A 20,992-nucleotide genomic window follows, 5' to 3' on the forward strand; every position below is an offset into this window, starting at 1 on the left:
TGAGCTGCCTGATTACTGATTAGATTCCTAATGTTAATAGAGTCGAGAAGGGCCCGCTCAGGCTGTGTTTTAGGAAAAAGTACAAAAATAACATCATGGGAAGGGAGCATGGTGGCTGGGTGGGGGCTTGGGCTCTACTGTCCTCACACACAGGGGATCACACTCCTCTGTTCTAGTTGGTGGGGGGCGCTCAGACTCAGCTTTTACATGGAAGTACATTTCATAACAGAAAGACCTCCTAGCACCCCTAAATTCTCCCAGCGAAACTGCTACCGCAGGCAGCTGTTAGTATAGAGGCCTCTACCAAGTTCTGTGCTTGGGACAGTAGGACCGAATTGTAGTGGTATGTTGGGTGGGACAAAGAGAAGAATTACAGGTGGTCCACCGTCCCAACACTCGAGGCAACTCCTGGGATCATTCCTGGAATGTGACCCCGGGGACCTAAGCAGGGTAGGACCCAGACAGATGACCAAACGCGGCCCTGTGGCCACCCTGCCAAGCTTGCCTGCCTCTGTCCATGTTTCTGAAAGTCCAGGCCCAGCTGGACCCTGAGGTCCCTGAGAGCAGGGCCTAGCCTAGCATAGGTCAGGCACACAGTAGGTGCTTAATAAACATTTGTTGACAGCAAAGAGGGAGGGTCATATCAACCTCTTCCCACTGGAACCACCATGTTCCCATGTCCTGTCCCTGGGCTGTGGTTGGGTGTAAAGACATCTGAGAAAGCTTCTTGGAGGAGGGGGTCAGATCATGTCTGGAGAATGCACTGGTCTGGGGCCAGAACAGGAGGACAAACCCCTGGCTGACTTGGCCAGATGAGGAGCCCGTGTCCACTACCCCCAGCCTCTCACTCTGGCAAGGCCTCAGTGACTTTTGCTTCCAAACCATTTCATCATTGACTTGGCAGCAGCTGGGTGGGACTGGTGGATGAGATTTTTAGTGAGGCAGACATCTTCAGTTCAGACCTCGGAGGCAATCACTTGCCCCCTCTGCATGGGGTACCCTGTGGGGCCTGTACTCAGCCTCACTCTGCTCACGCCTTTATCTCTGCACCATCTGGAATCCCTGTGTTCTGTCATTGGTGCTGCTTCTGGCGTGGTCTCTGCCATCTCCACCCCAGGCAAATCCATGGCCTCTAAGCCAGCAGGTGTCTAAGGGCACCTCCTGATCTCCTCCCCCTCCACCAGCCTACTTGACCAAGATGGAAGCCTGCACCCAGAACCAGGGCCACACTTCGGTGAATCAAGCCCCTGCCCTCAAGAGACCACATATGGGGGGAGTCAGACAAAGTAGTGATGGAAGGTGTCACAGGGAATTCTGGAAACCAGGCTGGCCAGAGCACTAGGCTTCCTGCAGGAGGCAGTTGTGCAGGCTTGGGGGCTGGTGGGGGAGGTGGTCCAGGCTTAGGGTGCAGCACAAACAAGGGCAGGGAACCTAACATGGTGGGAAGGCAGAATCCAGGTCGTCATGGGGCGAGAGTGACAAGGTTGGCAAGGCCAGGCCACACAGGTCCCCATAAAGGGTGGCAACAGGAAAGTGGGGCCTGGGGGGACATGGGCCTGTGGGGGTGCCTGGGGAGGATGAGTTTATACTAAGCAGCTTGGGTAGGAGTCTGAAGTTGGGTTGAGGGTGGTTCTGAAGAGGTCTGGTCAGAAGGGAGAGGGAAGTCACAGGAGTAGGGGGATTTGGAGGGGACCAGCTTCCAAGAGATGGACTTAGGGAAGTGATGGCTCAACTTGGGTAGAGTTGGTTGAGTAAGACATACAAATGGGCCCTCAGTTCCTACCTAAGGCAGGGTTGGGCTGGAGGACAGGGAGGATGCTGGGGTCCAGTGGACAGAGGCAGTGATAAGGAGAGGGACAAACAGTTCATTGGCATGAGCTTCAAATGAAGCCAGGTCAAGCCAAGGTCAGAGGCCCAAGAGAGTATCCAAGATTGTTTTGGAGCAGTCCAAAGGTCCCTGGGCAGAGCTAAGGGAAGGGGCAACCTACAACCTGGGGCTATATCTCCAATACCCAGAGTGAGTCTGCCTCCTGCTCTCTGTCTTGACCTTGTTGTGCATCTGCATTCCCGTGGCCCTAGGAGAGCCCAGGCAGGATTCTGGTCCCATATACAGGTGAGAAACAGGTGCGGAGAGATGAAGGCAACGTTTCCCAGATGATGCACTGGGCAGCCACTCGGCTTTAGGAGCTCGGGACTCCTGGTCTCTTTGGCAGGGCCATTGTCACACACAGACACGCTCACACACCCATGCCCTCACGTGCTTGTCTCCAGAACATGACCTGTTGAGGGAGAGGAGTCAGCGATATTTCCACAGTACACTTTAATAAATGGTGTGTCGCCCATCTCCTCTGACTGGAGAGTGGCCAACAGCCCTGGGCCTGACACCCTCACCTGATGCTATCTGCATGTTTTTTAAAGGAACGAAAGATACATTGGTGAATTACACTGGGTCATCCTTCAGAGGGAGGAAACCTGACAAAACTGGAAATTTTATGAGAAATTCCACCTGGCTTACCAGGGACTGAGTCCCCTGTACAGATATGCAGGTTTCATGCTGAGACTAAGGGGGTGCCAGCTATGTTGGTGGGTTCTTACCCCTGTTAGCCTCCTGAGGGATTGTGCCAATTGGACCAAGTTCCTTCAGCCTTGGAATCCACATGGCCCAACCCTCAGCTCACCCTCGTCAGGGGTAAGGTGCTTGCATATGGCCGGGCTCTGGGGCCATGGCCCAAACTCTGACCTGTGTGTTGGATTTTTTGGCTTATTTCTCATCAGGAAAACTCTGATGGGTGCCCGTCAGGGGACCCAGGAGCAGCAGCAGTGACCGGGCACGGCAAGGCCCCAAGAGCCAGCCCTATGCTTCTGCCCTCAGCACAAGGCTGTCCACACTCATTCCCTCCTGAAGCGACCCAACACCAGAGCTGAAATTTCCAGAGGGTGGACTTCAGCCACGGTGCCTGACAACTGCTCTGTAAATTCAGGCCAGCCCCTGAGAATGTTCTGCTCACCCACAGGGGCCCCTCGCCCCTTGCCCTGTTCACAGTGAACACATTTGGATCCTGCCCCATGATACCTTGGGCCCAGCTCTTTCTAGACTGAGGGAGGTTCCCGTTGAAAGCTAAAGCAGCGAAGCCAGTGGAATTGATGTCATCCCCCAAGTGCCAACTCACCTCCTTTCCTTCCTACTCTCTCTACACGGCTTCCCACTCCACATGTTAAACTGTCCGGTGGAGGGTGACGTATCAGTAGTAGGAAAGAGTGGGTTTTTTAAGAAGTCCTGCCAGGCACAGTACAACACAGCAATCTTCCCTCGGTGCCCGGGGATGTTCCAGGAAATCCTGTGCGGTCTGAAATTCCAGCCTCTGGGGTACCCAGTTCCCCAGCCCCATCTCCATCTTTAGCCCAAGCCACCCCTCCCTTCTTCCTGTCTTTCCTGGGAAATTAGAACAGGGGCTGCCCTTGCAGGCAGGACCAAGAAGGCACAGGAATCGATAACCGAGGCCGAGATGCCCACAGAGAGCAAGCAAGCCCGGACCTGGGGGGTGGAGAGTCGGGAGCCCCTGCAGAGGGGATCCACAACTCGAATGAGTTTTTTCCTGGTACATGTATTCTGACCTTTTTTTTTTTTTTTTTCTGAAAGAAAAAAATCCATTTTACTATTTTTTTTTTTTTTAAATCAGCTCGTAGAGGACGTGTGCAGCTGGTAAGGGAAAAGGTCAGGCAGGGAGCCTGTTGGCCGCCAGCAACCGCGCAGGCCCCACGTGATGGTTGTCCCCCGAGGTGCCCTTCACTTCGAGGCGCGTTAGTGATTTTCCCCATAGTTTTGGTTGCCGGAGTTTTGGTCTGAGGTTTGAGTGTTTGTTTGTTTTTCATTTTTTTTGTTTTGTTTTGTTTTTCATTGTTTTGATGGTGGTTTTATCTTTCGGCTGAAGGTCGGGTTCATACAGAAAGGGTGGGTCGGAGGTGTCATGGACGGGAGCCAAGTGTGTCCGGTGTGGACAGATGCAGCAGGATGGAGAGGGTGGGGGGGTAAGGCCAAGTGTGGTCCCACCCCAGCGCACGGGTGTCTGTGGCGCATTCGACAGGAAGGCAGAGCCACAGGCATCTCCTTTGACATGGGTCCTGGGCAGCCCACTCTGCCCATCCGGTGTGCTTCTCTCTGCCCCTCAGAACCCAGCAAACTGGGGGCGCAGGACATGGCCTGCCTTTGGAAGGTGTCACAGATGGTGGCAGTCAGAGTGTTCAAGGCTGCCGTCACTCAGGCAGCGGGCACCAACCGTCCACACGTGCACCTCCCCCAGGTCTCAGGTTGTGCAAGGACGTGGCCAAGTTGGGATTCTCCTGGTTTCTGACTGTGGAAGTAACCGCTTGGAGCAGGAGGTGGACAGACAGACAAATGCTCATTCAAGCCAAGGTAGCAGGAAGGAAGAGACCCACAGGGCCGTGACCCTCCACCCGACCTGCGCACCTACCCCTGTCGTCAGCCCTGGAGCTCGAGCCGCTTCCTTGCTAAGCTGCATCTTGCTTCATTATTATGCAGATATTTTAATTATGCAGATATGTTTTTAGACAGTTTTAAATATGTATATTATTTACTCATTAGACCATAACAGCTCTGGAAATTGGAAATCTGTATTTAGTATCTATCAGTGCACAATACAGAGCTAATACGGGGCCCGCAGGCAAGGGAGGGAAGCAGGATGGCGGCGGTGGCAAGGCTGGGTTGTCAGGGGCTGCTGGACACCCTGATCCTCAGCCCCTCCTGAGGTCTGGGCCCATAGGGGGTCGGCTCAGAGCAGCGTCTGGAAGGCTGATCCACTCTCCTGGGGAAAGGACAAAGGAGCGGCTTCTCAGGGGCAGGTGGGGGGGCATCTGAGCCCAATCAGCAGACCTGTGTGGCCAGACCCGTCCTTCCCTGAGATGCTCACCGTCCAACACTGCCGACAGATCAGGGTCGATGCCTCTCTCTACCACTTCCCTACCAGGGGCCTGGGCTCGTGACACCTATGCTCTGAGCCTCGGTCTGCTCTCCTGTAAAAGGCAGGGAAACTGACGACTCTGGTGGCTTGAGGGGGATAGAAGGGGGAGGGTGAAGAAGAGGCCCAGACTTCCACCTGTTACTGGATGACCTACACCTGTCCGTGAAGCCCTGGCCCAGGGGAGGTGCCAGGGACGGGGTCTGGTGTCCTCTGTCCCCATCCCCTTCCTTGAAATACTTGGGCAGTGTCTTCAGGGCATCTGCTTGGTGCTAGGACGTTGCAGCCCCCAGACTCCACCCTGGGCCCCCCATCCTGGCTTCTGCCGGGCTCAGCCCCAGTGGCCCAGATCTCAATAGCCTGCTCCCCGTGAGTTCAGAGACTTTCCTCCTAAGCCTCTAGTATCCTCTTGGAAGAGGGAGTAACTATGACTAATTAAGCTCAAACACCTCATACAATCTTTCCCTCTGGGCTGCATGAAACAAATCCTATTTGATAGGCAGTCGCTCCCCAGACCCATTCGGGCTCAACCAGCCCTGGGGTGAGAGGAGGAGGCTCAGGAGAAGCGAGGCACCCAGCACTGGGGGAGCAATGGGCCCCCAGAGAGGAGGGAGGAGCCTGAGAGCTCCAGCCTCCTCACCCCCAAGCTCCACCCCTCCCAGAGGGCAGCCGGGGCTGGACCCTCCAGCTGTTGGCCTCCGAGGGGCAGCCACCATGTCTCCAGACCCCTCATCTGAGTTCACCGCCTCCATAGCAATGGAAAGATGTTTCACTTAGTGAAATGTGAAGGTGTCTGCCAAGGGGCTACTCAGCAGGGGAACTTCGTCCCCAGCCCAGCACACCCCGAGTCCTCCTCTTTCTTGCCTTTTCCTGTAAGAACGGTTTCCGGAGCCGAGGGAAATTGACTGTTAAGTGAAACTCTCTGATAATTGCCTCTGAAATGCCCGCTGTTATTGTGATGGACTTGGCCGTGAGCAGCCCTGCTCAGCAGTCTCACCGTGGTTCCCTCCCAACGCCTTGGCCGCGATGGGGAAGTCTCGGGCCAGGCCAGCCACCATCAGAAAGTCTGCGGCAGTGTCTCCCTCCCAGCCCACCCTAACCCTCCACGATGTGATGAGAAGTGGCTGAGAGAGGGGAAGCCACCCACCTAGGGTCCCACAGCTGGCTGGCAGAGCCAGACTCCTGCCAGGTCTCCACCCAGGTTCAGAGATATTCTGACTTTAAATTAGTGGATGTTCCTTGTGCACCTACTGTGTGCCAGGGGCCAGCTTATTGGAAAGAGCCCTCACCAAGCTCAGAGCACAAGGAAGAAAGCAGTGAGATGTGACAGGGACAGATGCAGGCTTGGCAGGGGTCAGGGAGTGGTTCGGAAGAGGATGGGGCCTCAGCTAATACCTCAAGGGTGAGGGAGCAAACCCACTGAGGAGTCTGGGTGAGGGGACACAGGGCAGAAGCAGAATGTGCTAGGGCCTGGTAGCAGGAGAGCCAGAGGCTGCTGGTGGCTGAGGGGTGAGAACGGACCACATCTCCCCCACCGTCCCAGAAAGGCAGTATCCTGGACATGGGACCAAGCTGTGCGCCCACCCCTGCCCCTGACCGGCTGGGAGTCTTGTAGGCTCTGTCTTCCCCTCTGGGCGTCAGTTTCCTTCCCCATCCTGCCTGCCTGGAGGCCATCATAAGGACCCAGGAGAAGCAGGAGGTTCATGCTCTAGGAGGATGAACCTTAGAGCAGGGTGGGGCTGGGCCACAAGCACATCTCTCATACAGACTTGAGCCGGACTGTAGAGATGGGAGCCCGAGGCTCTGAGTGCCCGACAGGAGGGGAGCCCAGGGACCGGGCAAGGGCAATAGGAGGAATCCAGGGGAGGTGAGAGTCTGATAGGGCTGACTGGGGGGCTAGGGAGCACATCCAGGCAGAGACATGGAGCAAGAGACTTGCATGCTTGGAGCCAGCAAGAGACACCCCTAGAAGACTGGCCCCTCTGGGCAACTTCTGGGGGTTGGAGCAAGGGAGCTGCCAAGAACCTACCCACCGTCTGAATGGGTACAGTTCCTATCTCCAATTTACAGACAAGACACTGAGGACCAGCAGGGGAAGCCACGTACTCAAGAAAGCCAGCTTTGGAACCCAGGCCAGGGCTGCCTGCCGCTTGGGGCCCCTCAGGCATGCCTGTGGGTCGGCGTAGTCCTCTCCCCTGAGCCCCTCAGACCCAATGGGCCTCTGGCAGCCGCCGCTTGCCCGCTGCAGCCCCGTTCTGCTGCCTCCACCCTTCCTCCTGAACCCCCAGGCCTGTGTGTTTAGCAGTTTCCACACGTCCAGCGCCCGGGGATGGGCTGATTGATCTGTAACACCGAACAAATAATAATGGCTTGATCGTTACTGAGGATTAAACGTAATCCTTTCGCTGTGGCTATTGCTGCTCCGTTATTCACGAGTCAGCGGGCTGACCCAGGCCTTCGAGCCCGGGGGACTTCGAGGAGGCTACCGTACCCGCCCCCCGTGTCTCCCTCACCATGGCTGCTCAGCTAGGGAGCCCCAGTCCTGGGCCCATGCATCCCTCAGACGGAGCAGAGCCCTGAGAGGTGGAAGGTGCTGGTGGCACCCCGGGCCCATAGGGAGGTGGGTATAGGAGAGAACAGCTCCCCGAGGCTGCGGCCCAGTTGGACACTTCAGCGGACGTCCGTTTGGTGTTTGCAGCCCCCTCAGCACTGGCACTTTCCTGACCCAAGAGGCCTGACCTGGGTATTCCCATACCCAGCCCTCACCTCATCCCCCATGAGGGGCAGTGGCCTCAGTGGAGCTTGAGGCCCACTCCGAGAAAAAGTCTGGGTCCGGGAAAGGAGGAGGCCACTGAGGAGGAAATTGCCCAAGTCTGAGCTCTCGAGGTGCGGCCCCAGGGGCTGTTTCTTGGCTTCACGCGCTCCCGTCCAGCCCAGGTGCAGAGCGGGCGCAGCAGATGCTGGGTTAGCAGTAATAACACATGTCATGTGTGCGTGTCCCACAGCAACGCCCTCTGCGAAAGAACTCTGCAGCCTTGTGAAGCAGGAGCCTCACCCATCCACGGGGGGTGTTTATAGTTTAGGCTGAGAAGAGACCCCAGGATGGCAGTGCAAGCGAACCCCTTGGGACCTCAAGAAAGCTTTGCCTTCTATATGCAGAGCCATAGGGAGCTGCTGAAGGGCTTAGGGGCAGGGGCTGGCCACAAGATCAGATCCACATTTGGAGAAGAGATGACAAAGGGCAAGAAAGGACACAGGAGGGGCGCCTGGGTGGCTCAGTGGGTTAAGCCTCTGCCTTTGGCTCAGGTTATGATCTCGGGGTCCTGGGATCGAACCCCGCATCAGGCTCTCTGCTCAGCGGGGAACCTGCTTCCTCCTCTCTCTCTGCCTGCCTCTCTGCCTACTTGTGATCTCTGTCTGTCCAATAAATAAATAAAATCTTAAAAAAAAAAAAAAAAAAAAAAGGACACAGGAGCCTGAGGGACGAATAGTAGGTGATTTGAGTGACAACACGGGTAAGACGTAGGTGACAGCGGTTCCAGTGTGGATGGGCTCATTCTAGGAGGGGACGGAATACACTCCAGTGGGCCTGAGGGTCACCCCCAAAAGGTGTCCAGGACCCCTAAGATATGAGAGGTGTCCGGGTGTAGAGGTGCCTGGTCCCCGAAGCTGGGTAAGTGGGGTGGGGTGAGCCACCCCACTCGGGCACTGCATAACAGGTGGGCAGGGGCTGGAACCTACGGAGAAGACAGGTGGAGTAGCAGGAGGGGGAATTGGAGGCCAGGAGGGACCCAGCATCATGAAGTGAGGGGGTTTGACAAGAGAAAATTTCCTACCCTGTCCCCAAGATCCCCAGCCTCATAGCTTTCCCAGCATTCATTGTTCTTGGCCTGAGGAAGAGGGGGAGCTAGGCCCAGCAGGAGTAAGGTTGGCCCTGGTCAGCCCTGCTAACTGCCAGAGGTGACATCCCACCCCGGAGAATGTAGGCCATACCACACCACGACCCTGTTCCATGCTGGGAGGGAGGAAAACCAATCTCCCACGTCCCGGCCCCCATCTCCCCCTCATGGGCAGCTGCCAGGCTTTGTTAGAACCTCTCTTCTGGGGTCCACGTGCCATACCATGCCTGGACTAATGAATGGGAGCATGTGTCCTAAATACCAACAGACCAGGGCCTTCTGAGTGAGGGCGGGAGGCCGACAGGTGGGACCCACTGCTCTACCATGGGGTGGAGGGGGTCAGAGGTGGAAGGCCAGAGCCCCTCCCCTATAAGTGTTTCCCTGTCCCTCACCAGGCATGGTGGGCCCATGGAATGCGCCTTCAGACCTTGGTCATGGACTAGGTAAGACAAATGTGATTGTGAAGGCTGGATTCAGGGCCCCAGCCTGACCCATGCTATGACCTTGGCAAGGCTACTTACTGCCTCCATGCCTGGGTCTCCTCATCTGAGGAAGACATGTCAGGCCTAAACGGAGACAGCTACACGTGACATGTCACCGGGCTGGTGGTGGGCTGGCATGCAGCAAGTGACCTCTTCGTGGTGATGGTTGTCAATATGATTAACAAGACTTAATTGCGCTTTGCTCTGTGGGAGGCCCCAGAGGTCCATCTTCAGGAGTCTCAAGAGTTCTTGGAGGGACAGGATCCACGGAGGCACAAAATAAGAATCTCTGGGCAGCCGGGGTTCAGGCCCTGAGGGTGGCAGAGTACCAACGCCTCCTCCAGGAAGCCTTCCCTGACACCCCAAGTTCCCATAGCACCCCAATGCTTCCTTGAAGCATTTCAGCTCCTCCTGATCTGGTGGTTCTACCTAGTGTTGTATCTGTGTCTATCTCCTCGTCTAGACTGTGAGAGGGCAGGGGGAGAACAGGGTGTGGAATAGAAGGACTGCTCACACGCAGAGGGGCCGTGAAGGAGGAGAGTGCAGGAACCAGCCCCAAGGGATGGCCAGGCTTGTGTGGACAGAGGCTTGGAGAGCCATGCTGAGAAGGGGCTCAGGAAACTGGAGCAGGGACAGTGGTAGCAGGCCTGGGTGTGTGAGACGTGCTCAGGGCCTGAGCAGTTGGGCAAAGATGCATTAGCAAGGCATGGCTGTCCCTGGTGGCAGTTCAACCTTGACCTTGGCACTGGCGTGACAGAGTGGCAACGGGGCTTGACTCTAGGGCCTGGGTCCTACTGCATCTTGGGCGTCCCCCTGCGATCCTGTGGGCAGGAGATATGGCTGGCCTGAAGTACAGGGAGTCCCATGGAGATGGCACTCAGGTCACTTCATGCAGGCTTCACCCGCCCTATGTGAACCCAGCTGCGGGGGGAGGGCCCGCACAGCAAGCTAGGAAAGGTCTGGGGCCAAGGAATCTCTGAGGGTCTGGCAGCCTGGGGCAAGAGAGTCCCTGAGCCAGCCTGGCTCCAGGAAGTACTAGGGATGGAGAAGGCTGGGGCTGGGCGTGGGCCTTCCTCAGCCTCTGATCCCCCTGTGTTCTGTTCCTCAGAGACTGGCCGACGCTGCTGAGAACTTCCAGAAAGCCCATCGCTGGCAGGACAACATCAAGGTAAGAACTGCCGTGCCTTCCCCAGCCCCTGTGACCTGCCCACAGCCAGCAAGGGTAGATGTGGATTCCGGGGAGGGGGCGCTGCCCAGACTCACCGGAGGAGCACTTGAGGGCTCTGTGGAGGGGAGCCTGGGACCGCAGTCTAGCCTCCAGCAAACATTTGAGGCTCCCCTTGGTGCTGGGACACAGGGTGCAGAGAAGAACCTCTCACAACACCCTAGAGGAGCTGTGGGGGCCTCCAGGGGGCAGACAGACTACTCTAAAGTGATGCTCCCCAAAGTTGTTTTCACCTGGGAGGTTAAGGATGGGCACAGACTCTGGAGAGACCCTGGGGCAAAGAAGTCCCTTGACTCCAGGACATTCCAGATGTAATACACTGACCCAGAAGCGTCACTGCCAGAAGGGGACTCTGCCCCCCTCCTGGGATTTCCTGAGCAGCAATCTGTATTCCAGGAGGCCACCTGACTACGATCAGGGACCGGGCTTGTCACAGTCGCAGGAGCCTCTCCTTCCACCAGCAGAGCTCAGAGGAGCCCAGGTGCCAAGGGAGTGAGGGGTGAGAAGCTGGTAGTAGGTCTCTTCTTGAGGGTGGAAGGACCCAGAATGTGCAGGAAGGCGGGGAAGCCTCACTGACTGCCAGTCTCAAACCCAGCTTGCCCTCACAAATGCAGGCAAATGTGCTTGATTTGGGCTGGGGCTGGACACACCTGTACCCTTTCCGTCAGGCCAGCATCTCAGTGGGCCCCCAGGAAGCCAGAAGGTAGACTAAGGCAGGCTTCTTCCCAGACTTGGGGAACCCCCAATGCCAGGGATGGTGGAACCCTCAGGGACCAGGCCAGTTAGCCAGGCTCGTGTGTCCTGCACAGTTGCTCCGGACTCTGAGCCACACCTTTTGGGGGTCTCTGTGCGAACCACAGGGAGAGGCACCAAGGGGGCTGCCTGCGGGGACCCAGGGCTTGATAAGGTGGGTTCGGCCCTTGCCACTCCTGCTCTGGGACTTGCACATCTGGTGCGTGAGTGGATAATTACCCCCCCTTCAACTGATGAGAACGCTGAGGCACAGGGTGGTCAGACTTACCTGCAGTACTTACCTGCGATACCTGTTGGTGGCCTAGATTCACAGCCGGGTTGTCAGATCCCAGAAAACTCATGCCCATGATCCAGGCACCCTGAACCCGTCTGGTCCTCCTCCCTGGCCTCCATCCCCCCGGGCCACCCCGAGTCCTGCCTTGCCTTGCCCACAACATGGCATCCTTCCTATGCTGCCTGGTGGGTGCTGGGTGCTACCCTTCGGGAGCTCAGGTGGGATGGTTGGTTCCAGTGAGCACTTGAGTGACTGGACGACTCCTTGGACAGACCCTGCCTCCCAGGAGCTCAGGACTGGCCCTGCTCTCTCCCTCCCTTTCCACCACCACCACCCATCGCTGGGTCCCCATGCCTCCTCAGCCCCCGGGGATCAGAAAAAGCATGGTGGCAGCACCCACCACTCAGACGATGTTCCCACCGATAAACAGCCCCTGCCCAGGCAAATCCTTTTCAAGGCCCAGCCCTGATCTGGCTGTTCGGGCCCCCTTGGCAACCTCATTCCTCACCCGCCTCCCCTGTGCCCCGGCCATGCTGAACACCTCACTCTAGCCTATTCCTGATCTCTGCCCGGTTGCCTTCTGTTCCTCCTTGCCACCTGGCCTGTCTGTCCCTTCCCAGTGAGGCCACTCCCTTGTCCCAGTCCATCAGCCCCTCCACCTTCTGGCCATCCAGGACCCCACCCCCAACCCCGCTCCTGCTCTGGCCCTTCCTTTGTTCCTGACATATCTGCGTCCTCCCTCCCTACCCAGGACTGTGTGCAGAGCAGACACAGGGCAGTGAGAGAAGGAACAGGGAATAAGAGAATGAAAAGACCCGCCCTCGCCCTGGTTTTCTCTCCTTCCCAGCCCGGGCCCCAAACAAGACAAAGAGGCTGCCTTAGCCCCAAACCTATTTTCTTTTCCTGACTCTGCAGAAAACCCTAAATTTACAAGGATCATCCAGCCAGACTCCTGACCCTTGATTTTTAGCTACTCCCTGAGGCAGGAACAGCTTACCCCAGGCCAGAGTGGGCACCACGGAGCCTGCCAGGAGGGGGGGGGGCAAGGTCTAAGGGGCATCCAGGGGTGCCAAGACCGGTGCTGCTTGAGACAACGTGCTCCCTACACACCCAGTCCTTGAGGGGCCCAGCAAGGGTTTGTCCCTCGCTGGGCTCCAGTTTCCCCATCTGGCAAAGGACTCTGGTGTCGGATGCTGCTTGCTGGCCCAGCCTAGTGTGTGGAAAGGTCGCTCCACATGTCAGGCCACAGAGAGGACAAGTTGGCGACAGTGTAGGTACATGCCCAATCCTGGGTGCTCCGTCCTAAGAGGAGGCAGGAGTGGGCTCTGGCTGTCCGCCTCCCCTCGGCTAAATCTGGGATGCCTCAGGCTGTGGAAGCAATCACCCAGCCAGCAGGTGCTGGCCACTGCCTCCCCCTCAGTCCATCCGGCTGCGTGTCTGTCTGTATCTCAGGCAGGGTGAAGTGGGGATCACCCCCTCCTTCCCAGCTGCAGGGTCAGGGCCCTGCTCTTCACCAGAAACCCTGCAGTCACCCCAGCTGCCAGGCTGCAGAGCATTAACGCGAACGCATTCGCCATCACGCCAGCCAGCCCCGCCCATGCTGCCTGGGATAGCTGGCAGCGGCCGCAGGTGGGGACTGTCCGTGCCAGGGGGATACGGGGACTCGAGGCTGAGAAAGGAATGGCGTCTTTGTCCGTTGCAGGCACACCACCACCTTGAGACTGTGTCCTTCCCAATGACCTTAGGGAGGTACAGATAAGCAGCATGTTCCTTCGTGTGGCGCTCAGGAGAGCCTCAATGCCAGTTGTCAAATCGGGCCCTTTCCACAAGCCGGGCCTTCTCCCAGGAATGCCCTCCCCTCCTCCTTCAGAAGGGCAATGCCTCTTCCTGCCCAGTTAACTCCCTGGGAAGCCTGAGATTGGCTCCCACGGGCCCCAGGATCCATCTCTGGAGTGTGCCTCTGCCACAGCCAAGGTGTGGGGTCATGGCCTGAGACTAAGAGGGGAACAGGGGGCCCTCACGTTCAGACCTCTCTTTCTCTCTCTTGTGCCGGTTCTGACCCTGTGGACCCCCAACCCTGACCATTCCCAGTGCAGGCTGCCCCAGGCCACTATCCCAGCGGACTCATCTGTCTGCCCCACTCAAGGCTCCTCTAGGCAGAAGCAGTTGGACCTGATTCAGGGTTACCCACCACCTGTCCATGTGCCCAGCCCAGTGCCCTGTGGACAGGTTGGCCCAGAGCACCTGGGCCTCAGTCTTCTTACATCCAAGATGGGAAGAATGGTGACCGGCAGTTCTGGGCACAGAGGAGATGCTTGGCACATGGAATCCACTCTGTGATCAGTAGGGTATGGCCCTCCTTGTGGCAACAGCACACAGTAGGTCTACATGCAGACCTCTGAGAAGTGGACATCCGCACACACACACACCCCATCGACACCAGCCCAGAGAGTCGGGGGACCCTGGGGTCCACAGGGTCAGAACCGGCACAAGAGAGAGAAAGAGAGGTCTGAACGTGAGGGCCCCCTGTTCCCCTCTTAGTCTCAGGCCATGACCCCACACCTTGGCTGTGGCAGAGGCAGGGAACCACAGCCCTTGCACACCAGGGAGACCATGGCCCTTGCTAGAGGCAGCCCCTCCCATGACCCCGCAGGCAGACAAGCAGGAGCTCTGGCACCCATCACACTCAGGGTGGGTGAGGACGGCCTGCCTGCTGGACCCTGGCCCTGGCTCCAGCACCGTGCTGTGCCGGGGTTATCTGCAGTCTACACCATCCCAGGGAGGAGCTGGGCCAGGGCATGGGTGGAGGAAGCACAAGAGGCCATTGGCCCCAGGGCCTCAGGGCCAACACCAGGGCCTGCAGGGGACAAAGTACTCCCCTGAGAGTCTAATGGAGGAAATAGTCCTATCCTGGGGAGTCTGAAGGAGGAGACGCAGCCCTACCTGGGGGCGGGGCGGTGTCTGATGAGAGAGGTAGCTCTGTCTGGGAACCTAAAAGGAAGGCTGTGAAGGCTGAACCGGGCCAGAGGAGCCGGCTGGACAGGACAGGTGGCCTCACCAGCCCGAGGTCTGCCCCAGCCATCAGGCCGGCTGCCTACGTCTCTGCCAAGCTGGCGACAGACGGCTCTCTCAGAAAACAGTCCTTTTGGCTGAGCTGAGCTGGCCCTGAGCCAGGGCAGGAGGGCCGAGCATCCTCACTGAACACCCCAGTACCGGGCTTAGACACCAACTGCTAATCCCCGTGCTCACCTCCTCGCCCTGTTTCTCCCCTGCCAGCACCTCTCATGTTCTCTCCTGAGCTCCGCTCCCACTAAGGGATTGGATGTGTCATCTATACAAAGGCCATGTGGGCTCCCTACCCCACCCTTCATGTGCCATCTGGGTACAGAAATCCACAAGTGGGAGAAATCCAAGTTCAGAAGGGGTGATTCCCCCCCACTCCTGCCGCGTTTAAGCAAAATGGTCCCTAAAACACCAGGTAGCAGAAGGGGGTGTTGGCTGTGGACCCCAGAGAGTGACGATGCCCATTTCTCCCCAGCCAGAGGGTTTCCTCCACCCTCGGGGCCTTCCCAGGGCTGTGGAGTTGCAAACATAAGGGCCCCCCCACCGTGGGTAAGGGCGGCCCGAACACCTGGACAGACCAGCTTCCTGCCTTCCTAGTGCCCTCAGAGCAGGCAGGCAGCGTCATCCCACTCTTGTAAGTGGGAAATCCAGACCCCAAAGCAAAGCCTCACCAAGGCGACAGGATTTAACAGGCACCCTTGCCTCCTTGATGAGACGGAGGTGACCCCCAGGAGTAGTCCCAGGGCCACTGAGAGCTTTGGAGGCTCTAGGCTCAGTCTTCGCTCACCGTTTGGGATCCCAGAGCACACGTGTTCAGGTCAGGATTTGAGGCAGGGACCCTTTGCCAAGGCCCCAGCGTGTAACCACTAGGTACCGCCCCCTTGTGGTCTTACCGAGGCAGGACAATAATGGCAGACACGGGGCACTGCGCAAGCCAAAGCAGACACAGAGGCCTTTCCAGGGGCCCTCCATCCCAACCCTGATGGCCCCATCCTGCCCCACCTCCAGCTCCACACCGTGTCAAGTGTAGAGACCACAGCTGTGTTTACAGTGTATTTTCACTGTGACCTTGCCTGCCACCATCCCACACTACTCCTTCTCTGTACCAAGGAAGGGGCATGGCCAGGCCCTCTCAAGGTAGGCGAGGGAGGGAGGAGTCCTGCCTCCTGGGGGACAAGGACTGCACCCAGATTCCTAAGCCTCATCCATTGTCTGCAGGGGACTGAAATCCTCCCGTATGACACATTTCCCCTGTGTCACTGATGCCACCAGCATCTGATCCTTTGCTGACACCATGAAACAGCAGGACAAAAAGACAGGGAGCCACAGGCAGCTGGAGGGGTGCTGTGCAGGGGGCAGGCCCCAGCCTGGCCTGTGAGAGGAGCATGTGTCTCCTGGGGGCCCCGGAGTTACTGACCCCCCACCCATGCCCTTTCCTGTCCTTGCGGGAGGTTTGCCTAAAAAGTTGGTGAGTGCAGCCCCATGTTCTAATCTGCAGTCCTCCTACCGCGCCCGCCTGTTTTCATTACGGAGGGAAAGAGCATCAGAGCCGTGTTTATAACCCCCTTTTAGATAACAAATCACATTTTCTTTTTGCCAGCGAGTGTGTTGAATTGATATTTTTTCCCCTCGGTTTAATGGGTTTGTGTGTTCAGGAATGATCTTCATCAACCGAAACTCCTTATTGTGTTTGATGTAATGTCAGCTTTCATTATGTGCTTCGGTCGGAGCCGGGCGCAAGGGAAAGCCGAGCACCCTGGAGCCTGGGCCCGGGACCCCCAGCCCCCACACCAGGCCCACCCGTGTTCCAGTCCTCCTGCTGGGTGGGTGGTGTGGCAAAGGTCAGAGATGCAATGGGAAGGCGGGTTGGAGCCTGGGTGTGAAGCCTTTCTTACCGCTGCTGTGTCCTCCTCTGTCTGAGGCAGGTTGCAGGGCTCCTGGGAGAGCCCTGAGCATGTGCGAAGCACTGGAGGCCAGCAGATGCCTCTGGTGACCAAAGCCATCAGGTTGTCTCCGGTCTTCCATCCACCCAGCGGCTGTAGTCTTGCCCACGCACAGTGCCAGGCATGGGGCCGATGTTCCAGAATGCTTGGACTGTGTTTACGGGTCCAGCCAGTGGCCTCTACCCACCCAGACCACTGGTGGGAGACAAGACATCCCTGTCCCCACAACAAGCCCCCATACTGAGCACCTCAAACAATGGCCTCAGGCCCAGCACCTGGGCAATCCCCAAGGCCAAGCCCCTCCCTGAAGCCCAAGGAGCCAGAGCTGAGGGGGAGCAGTGCGGCCCCAAGGTCATACAGCATGGAGTGAGGAGGGGGCTCTGTACTTGCTGTTTTATAGCCAGACCACTGGGCGCACACTTGGTCAACACCCCCATTTTTCAGACCACAAAGAAACAGGCTGCCAGGGCCACGCACCAGGTGTCTGCGGCACGAAACAGCGCAGGAAAGCACTGGAGGAGGGCGACGTGGACAATGGCCCTCTCCTATGTCCTGAGCCCGGAATCCATAGGGTCAGGAGTGGGGTGGCCCCTCTGGAACCAGTGGCACTTGAAGGCCCCAGATTCACCTTCTGGCCGCTGCTGTCAGCCATGCTCAGTTCTGATTAAAGATCATTAAACATGAAATTAGCCCGTTTGTGTTACGGGTCCCCGGGGTGGCCGGTGATTATGGCGCGCAGATGGCCAAGAAACCAGGCTGCGGACAGGCTGACGAGGCCGGGGCGGCTGGGCTCACACCGGCAGGCGCGCAGAGCCCAGGGAGGCAGGCGCGGGGGCCGGGCTTTGTTTTCTCCCACTCCTGTTGTGTAAACCCCCTTGCATTTCACAACAAATCACAGATAATTAATAAGTACATGCCCGTAATGAGCAGGCTTTTTAATAGAAGAAATTGGAAGATGTGGTGTCGAGTCATTATTTCACTCTGGCCCAGACTCGGCTCTATTTTCCCATCTTCCTCACTCCCCCGGGGCTGCCTCAGCCAGAGTCTCTGCAGACAGGCTGCCTCTGAGCCCACCTCTCAGTGGGGTTGCAGAGAGGACGCCTGGTCCTGGAGTCAGGGAGTCTTGTGGAGACCCTGTGCAACCGGGAGCTGCGTATCTCCCCAGAGGCTATGAGGGCCCATGAGGGGGGGAATGTCCGGGGCAGAGGTCGGCATGCCCGGTCCGATTCAGCCAGCTGTCCAGGAGAGGACCAGTGCTGTCCTTGGGCCAGGGGCCCTGACTACCCCTCAGGTAGCCTTGTGCGGAGCTGTGAGGGTCAAGGCCTCTTTGTCCCCCCAGGAGGAAGATATCCTGTACTATGATGCCAAGGCCGACGCTGAGCTGGTGAGTCCCCTACCTCTGTTGCGGGGGGTGGGGAGCTGCCAGAGCCCATCCCCCACCCCGGGCTAGTCGCCTCAGCTGTAAAATGAGTGTGAGATCTCGGGGCTCTCCCAAGTTCTGAGGTCACCCTGCAAAGTAGCAGTGGCACAGGCCCCACACCTGACCCCAGGCAGGTAGTGAGACCCTTGGATCTCCTCCCATGGGTCAGTCCAGGTGCCAGCATGGAGGAGGCTGAGCGCTGTGGGAGCCAGGAAGAGGGAGCAGTGGGGAGGGCTTCGGAGGTGGCAGGCAGGGCCAGGATGCAGCTGTGATGCGGTTCAGATGGGGCAGGTACCTTCCCTGTGGTGAGGGGTCAGCGGCTTCCGCTTGCGGAGCTCCCTGCTGCTGGCCCCACCATCAGGGCTCCCCATAGCTCAGCCAGGCTTGCCCCAGCTGCAGAGGCAGCCCAGCCCTGTGCCTGTTCTTCAGACAAAGGACGGCCTCGGCAGCGGCGGCGGCAGCACTGGGGCTGGCTGGACGGCCCGGACCCACAGTGCCCCCCTGCCTCTGTGCCCCTGACTGGCTCATGTGTGCTTGGGCTCCCCGTCACCAAGGCCTCCCATGAAAGCCATATGAGCATTTTGGTAGCAGGGGACCTACAGAGGAGGCAAGAGTGTCCGAAAGAGGACAGGGCCCACAGAGTAGACGGTTTTTGGTGAACACGCCAAGGCACAACTGCCAGCCTTGGAGGTAGACGCTGTTGAACCTGTCTTCTCTGTAAACGGAGGTGTCGTAACAGCTCACTCTCTGGGGCCCCACTGCTCTGGCCGGGGCAGGAGACCCCCAAATCCAGGGTTCCTCTCCTGGGCTTATTGGCCAGGGGCATTTCCTAGGGCGAGCGGGAGGTAGACAGTGACCCCCGGAGGTGGGTAGGCAGGCAGGGATCCCTGCAGAGGGTCGGTGGTGCCAGGCAGGCCTGGGTGAGCCTTCAGGAGAGCAGGCGGGCAGGGGGCCAGAGCGGGGGTGCGGGGGGGCTAAAGCAGGTGTGCTTCCCCCTTGGCTGAGCCTCCGTGGCTCCCAGAGAAGTTGCTAAAATTAAAGCTGGAATCTGAAATTCAAATGAAGAACGAACCTTTAATTAGACCCTGAATCTAATTCCTTACCCCCCTCAGCAGCAGGCTGTAATTTTAGCAATCAGTGCATTAAATATAAACCAGGAGCCTGCAGTTGCCCACCGTACAAAACCCCTGGGCATGGGGGTGGCGCTGAGGGGCTTCTTGGCCATTCTGGTGCCTGGTCCCCTCCCAGGATCCCCTGAACTCCCTATGCCCAGGACCCCCACCCCCGGGCTCCAGATCACTGATTCCCTGCACCACCACCCCTTCCCAGCCCCTCATGGGGGTAGGGACAGCCCCAGGAGGGAGAGGCACCCTAGGTAGGGCTGGGCTAAAGTCAGGCCAAAAGCCCAGCCCTCTATAAATATCGATGTGAACACATTTGCCGACTCCCCTGCTTGTTGTGTTGTTTTGTTTTTTTAATCTTTGCCAGAGGTACAGTTAGAGATCTTTCTAGACCATTTACTTTTAAATTACCAGCCAGAAGGTGGGGGTGGGGGAAAGAGAAGGAAGGAAAAAGTTCGCCAGCTGATAGCTTATCAGAACGGAATCCAAATGTCACATTAGTTGGGAAAGTTGGGAGATTAAATTTTCCAGCGCCCTTCATCTGCCGCTGACATTTCGGGGGCTTTCTTCTCCCGCACCTCCCCCTCCTGCAAGCGGAACGTGAGCGGCTCACGCCTCAGAGGCAGCAGGCTCGGCAGCTGCCTGGCCCGGCTTCACCCAGCATCCAGGAGCTTCTGAGGGCCCTCCTAGGGTGTGCCGAGGTGGGCAGAGGGTGGCACACACGGTGAGGGGCGAGGGAGCGAGGGGAGGGCAGCAGACGGCTTGGCTTTTGCTGTACAGAATCCGCCCTTGAAGAGACATGAAGGGTCTTTCCTCCAGACCCTTCTGAGCCCTGCCAGCTCCAACCCAGGCCAGTCTGCGGCAGCCCATCCAGGCAGTAATTCATTCCCCAGGCCAGAGAACGGACCCGGAGCACTCCTGGGGTGGGGAGAGCACATCTGGCTGGGCAGGGAGGCACCATCACCCTTTCCTCAGACAAGATACAGCAGGAAGCAGGAACACGGCAGGGGTGCCCAGGACCCCGTGAGCAGTGGAGTCTGCAGAGCCACAAGGGGGTGGAAATGAGCTGAGCCTGGTATTGCCAGTGATCACAGGGACTGAGAGGCAGTAAGGGGCCATGAGCATAATCCAGCTGCCCACACCCCTTCCTCCCAGGGCACAAGGCCCCCCAGCTCTGTCCCTGCCCTGCCTTGGTCTCCATCCCTCCTTTCCTCCCCATCTGGCTCTTCCCTGTTTTCCTCTTCATTCCCTACCACCATCTTCCCCTCCCCCTTGCACACCTGCACCAGTGCCTGCCCACCCCCCCCCACCGCACCCTGCACCGCTCGGCTGCGGCATCAATGCGCTGTAGCCGCAGACCCGTTCCTGCCAGCCTGTGGTGGTGGGCGGGGGGGTGCACGGCGCATGCCCAGCCTGCTCGGCCGAGAGATGCTGTAATTGGCACCTGTCAGACGGCTGCAGCTCATTTTAGAAAGTCAACAGGAGCCTCTGCAGTCCTGCTGCTAGCAAGCGCTGAAGACCCTCCCTCCGGAAGTTCCTGGGTCTCAATGCTAGCCCCCACCCCAGCCCAGCTCTCCCCCCAAAACTCAGCCCCTACAGCCACCAGCTGCAGGAGTGGTGACTCTTCCCCAGAGGGGGCAAGGACCCTCTCCCTGGTGCCAAAGGAACCCCGTGCAGGGGGTGGGTGGAGCCCAGTGGGGGGTGTGGGGCTCAAGGCTCCTGAGAAGGGCTGCCTAGGCCTCTCTAGGATCACCCAAGCCTGTCCTTGTAAGCAGAGGTCTCCAGCCTGCTCCTCAACGGGATCCGTTTCCTTCACTGAGAATTGGTTTTCAAGAA

The 20,992-nt window shown here is 58.2% G+C and overlaps 1 protein-coding gene across 4 annotated transcripts in view; it reads left to right on the forward strand.

Moving 5' to 3' along the window:
* Positions 1–20,992, forward strand: part of CACNA2D2 (calcium voltage-gated channel auxiliary subunit alpha2delta 2) — a 138,757-nt gene that overhangs the window by 96,240 nt on the left and 21,525 nt on the right. For all 4 annotated transcript variants that reach the window (XM_082702240.1, XM_082702241.1, XM_082702242.1 and 1 more), the window contains exons 4-5: positions 10,466–10,525; positions 17,955–17,999. In XM_082702240.1, the coding sequence (XP_082558366.1) occupies positions 10,466–10,525; positions 17,955–17,999 (105 nt within the window). The remainder of the gene's footprint in view (positions 1–10,465; positions 10,526–17,954; positions 18,000–20,992) is intronic.

This window comes from Mustela nivalis (assembly GCF_964662115.1).
Source record: "Mustela nivalis genome assembly, chromosome: 1".
NCBI classification, from domain to species: Eukaryota; Metazoa; Chordata; class Mammalia; order Carnivora; family Mustelidae; genus Mustela; species Mustela nivalis.